This window comes from Semicossyphus pulcher, unplaced genomic scaffold (assembly GCF_022749685.1).
Source record: "Semicossyphus pulcher isolate SPU_LCO1_2020_fin unplaced genomic scaffold, fSemPul1.0.p SCAF_17, whole genome shotgun sequence".
NCBI classification, from domain to species: Eukaryota; Metazoa; Chordata; class Actinopteri; order Labriformes; family Labridae; genus Semicossyphus; species Semicossyphus pulcher.
This window is the reverse complement of record NW_027211681.1, coordinates 28550001-28554392: the sequence shown is the minus strand read 5'-3', so window position 1 is coordinate 28554392 and position 4392 is coordinate 28550001. Positions and strand designations below refer to the sequence as shown.

The following is a 4392-nucleotide window of genomic DNA, read 5'->3' as shown; positions in this document are numbered from 1 at the left end:
ATTTAAAGCTTCTTTCCTCTCTGTTCGTTTGACGTCCACGAGGCTCCGGATAATTTAAACAACAGGAGGAGTTTATTTCAGTCTGCGTAACAGTTTATTTGTTAGCTAGAGGGACGGTCAGGAAAACAAACTGATGCACTCTGCAGCGTCTCACTTTGACCTCTCAGCGTCGGGCTGCAGGATCGTCCTTCGCTGGCTTCAACACACACATGCACCATCAGAAAACAAAGTGCAAAGTCATCGATACTCCTTTTTAACAGTAAGCACTCTTAAATGCTACACAGGATCCATGGAAAATACATTCGATATTTAAGTTTACAATTGCACAGAACCTCGGAAAACTAATAAAATCAGAAGCTGTTTCACACCGGATACATATTTGTATTTCAAAGGAGAGGATTATTGTTTCTTCTGCCAGTCAGAGAGCATGCAGGTTATGTTTTAGCTGCAAAAAGCCGCCTGTTACATCAAACCTACACACTTTTTACAGCATCACTTAACATGAACAGATAGAACAAACCGGAAACCAGAATTTCAGAGTCTTTTGTAAATGCAGATATTGAAAGACGACATGAATGTGAAACAGACTGAACGTAAGGCTGCAACGTGTAGAAAACCAACCAAACACAAACGCACAGTAATGAACGTCTCTGAGGAGCAAACAAATCCAACAACTCACCTCCAGATTTGAAGTTTATCAAAAGTCACAGTTTCAGATTTTGAGCCGAGCAGCAAAATGTACCAACATCCGTCTGCACGGCTGAGAACATCCCAGGTTTCTGTATTCTCAGAGCCGCGCTGACTGCACCGGAGGGATTCAGCGTCCAGATTAAAGGTGAATAAAGTGCAAAAGAACAAAACCAAAGGGAACGAGCCGGTGGTTCCTTCAGATTAACGCAGAAGGGAAACTTGAGCTCTGTAATCCTGTGAGATCTCCTGAAGACGGTCGGAGCGGCCTGCGAAAAATGTATCTGAGCTCTGAGATTAAAGTTCCTTTAGGATGACGAGTAATAAAGAAATTAAATTAAAAAGTCTAAGAACCCCCTGAAAAAATACAGGTCCAGATTTTAAGATTAGAGTCAGAAATCTGCAGAATTTGGAAAATAAAAAATGTAGAAATAATAACATCTTTATTCATAGAGCACGTTAATATCTTTCATCGGAGCATTCTGACTCCAGGGAAAAAAAGGAAACGTGCTCCAACCTCAAATACATTTTCCACTTGGCCCTCGTCCTCCTCCGTACATCAAACCACTCTAAACTGTCACATGTTCGGGCGCTGCAGGTGTCGAGAGTTATTTTATGTTTACACATAAATGTGTCATTAATCTTGTCTTATCAATAAATCCCGCAGAAAAGTCACATCAGGTGACTCCTCCTCCGTAGACCGAGTCCTTCGAAGGATGCAGCCCCTGAATTGAGACACAGCTAAAGAGCCAGCTAGCTTGGATGCTATGAAGACAAAAAGAGAACACTGTTAACGCTGCTTATAGAGCAGAGCACGCCTGATAAAGCTGAGCTAATTTTGTAGCTTCCTCAATTCTGGACTTTAAAGCCACGTTTCCACCAAAGGAACTTTCCTCAGGGAACAGGAACTCAAGGAGGAACTGCATGACAGGGACCAGGAACTCTAGGAGGAACTGCCCTGCAGGGACCAGGAACTCTAGGAGGAACTGCACCGTAGGGACCAGGAACTCTAGGAGGAACTGCCCTGCAGGGACCAGGAACTCTAGGAGGAACTACCCTGCAGGGACCAGGGTCTAATTAAGATGAAGGGACATTATATTACCCCCTAAAATGTTGGGGCTCATGGGGCAGTACTTTGCAAAAGTGCAGGAACTTTGAGGTTCAGGCTTGCAGCTTGAGTACTTGCATTGTTTTTCTTCAGCGTCAGCATAACTGATGTTTTGTAACGGTGCAGAAAAACAGCATAAAAAACGACGTAATTTAACTTATTTGCCAAGTCTCGGTGGGTATTTGGACTTCGATGGAAAGCAAGTGAACAGCAGGCGGAGGGAGACTTTTAGTTCCTTGAAAAAGTAGTTCCTGGGGCTAAAGGTTCTGGGTACTTTGGGTGGAAACGCGACTTTAAGCCCTCTCTTACACTGTCGAGATATATCACTGTTCATTGTCAAGACAAAATAATAAATGTGGACACAAAATAAAACTTCACTGTAGTTTCACTGCAGTATAAAAACTGTCACAAAATGACCCTCGACACCCACCGTACACTTTGTAAACACGCAGCAGTGATATAAAACATTCACGTTCTTAAATGTATGGGTTAAAAAAGTAAAGCCACCATTCTGTCCTAAATGTTTGATGTGCAGAAACTCCTCCAGGAAATAATCCCCCTCTTCCAGTGTCATGTTGAGTCTTAGCGTGTAGAGATGTTGAGCTGAGGCGGGGGCGAACAGAGGGGGCAATCCTTCCTGTGCAGCAGAGAACCAGGGTTCCATCTAACCATTCCTCAAATCCCCCCAAAATAATCCTGCTGTCTTCTCACGACAAACTGCAGCACCACATCAGATTAACCGTCCAGGCTTAAGTCCACGAGGTCAGCCAGCTCACACTCAAGACACGAACGTCTGCTGGGAGGAAGATGATGCTGATGGGCTCTCTGACATCGCAGCGGGAATGAGCGAGGACAGAAGTATAGATCCAGGACGGGCGGATTAATACGCTGACATGTGGTGGGGGAGTAAACCCGATCAGAGGGACATCGATGACGTCTGAGCGGACAAAGTTGTCACGGAGCTCCACATCTGTCGGCCCTGTGACAGAGGATGGAGGTCTTTAGTGCTCCTGCAGGTTCTGGTCATGGTTCTGGTTCTGGTCGTGGTTCTGGGAGGGGGGCAGGAGGCGGGTGACGTGGCCGATGCCTTTGGTGACGCCCTCCCTGAAGAGCAGCTTGGCGCCCAATCGCAGGTACTCGGGGTGTTTGATGAAGCGGAAGCGGACCACGGCTCTCTCGCCTGTACGCAGCTCCTCCTGCAGCACAGAGCTGTAGTTACACACAAGCAGCCACAAGATGGCGCACTGATCACAATCTTTACACAATCTATTCACCTTCCCGTGAAGGCACTCCACGGTGGCCGTCTGCCGCACGTTGCCCACGTGCACGGTGACCTGTGACCCCCGGCGGAAGGTCTTGGCGTGGAAGAGCAGCACGATGGCGGCCTCAAACTGACAGCAGATGGTCGGGTTCATCTTGGGACTGACCATGACCATGCCCTGCAACAGCCAATCACACATCCCCACATGATGACATCATGCTGACATCACATTCTAAGTGTGTGACAACATGACAGAAAGGATCCCTACAGAGATAGACCTTTTTGTTACAGAGGAAGATGATTGTTTTAACCACACACAGACGTTACATCGCTCTCTGCACACACACCAGACTCCATTGATAAAAACACTGATTTAAGCTCACAGGACACAGGAGCTGCTGCTCTGCTGCCACCACGTTCAGTTAGTCTGTGTTATTGACTGACTTTGTGGTTAGAGCAAATCTGACAGTTTTCAGTCATGTGACCTCTGACCTTGCGCAGCAGAGAGCGGTCAAAGTTTCCCAGAGCCAGCGTGGCGGCCTGTCCGGCCCTCAGCACCCTGCAGGCCGAGCGGTTCCTCTGGATGCTGCCCACCTTCAGACGCAGGAAGCGGCCCTCGTCTGTGGGCCCGACCACCAGCCGCTCGCCCTCCCGACACACTCCACTGAAACAGTAAACATGTTCCTAATGACTTTATGGTCTCAGTCTCTAGTTTCAAGTCTTCTTCAATACAGCATGATGTTCATTTAGTCACTGATGCTCCCACTGAGAGTCACACAGACCAGGAAGAGGGGAGGGGTTAGGGCGGGGCTACCTGTGATTGAGGATCTAAGGACTCCACTGTTCATTTTTCTCCGGAAGTACACTTTTTCACCAAAATTAGCATCCAAGTTAACATCACAGCTACAGTTAAATACTGATGCACATTGCTAACCAAGCTAGCATCCAGGTTTAACTCTGGATTTAAGGAGTCTGATTTGATTACACATGAAGTACAGAGAGAGTGGCTGCTATACATTTTGTTGACATTAAACTGCAAAGTCTTAAAATAAGTCCTGCTCAGAAACAAGATCATTGTTATTGTTTCTCAGACTTTCCAAGTCTTAAACATTTGAGCCAAACGTTCCAAACTGGAGCCTGTTTTTAATGATGTCATACGCCGATATCTGCATACACCTTTATTTACAGAACATATGAGACAGGAAACAATGCCCCGGCTGATTTAAGATTTGTGTAGTTTTCTAGTTTGTCCAGCAGAGGGCGCTCTGACTCCATAGTTTACATCCTCTCAGCACTGTCTGCAGCACATGCAGCAGAGCAGCACAGCTGCTCACAT

At 46.6% G+C, this 4392-nt stretch overlaps 1 protein-coding gene across 1 annotated transcript in view; it reads right to left on the bottom strand.

Annotated features, from left to right (window-relative positions):
- Positions 1-76: 76 nt before the first annotated feature.
- gtpbp2b (GTP binding protein 2b) overlaps positions 77-4392 on the bottom strand; it is a 13442-nt gene continuing 9126 nt past the window's right edge. The window contains exons 10-12 of the mRNA XM_069665328.1: positions 3549-3720; positions 3070-3234; positions 77-2991 (exon numbers count right to left, since the gene is read on the bottom strand). Of these exons, the coding sequence (XP_069521429.1) occupies positions 2797-2991; positions 3070-3234; positions 3549-3720 (532 nt within the window). The 3' untranslated portion in view covers positions 77-2796. The remainder of the gene's footprint in view (positions 2992-3069; positions 3235-3548; positions 3721-4392) is intronic.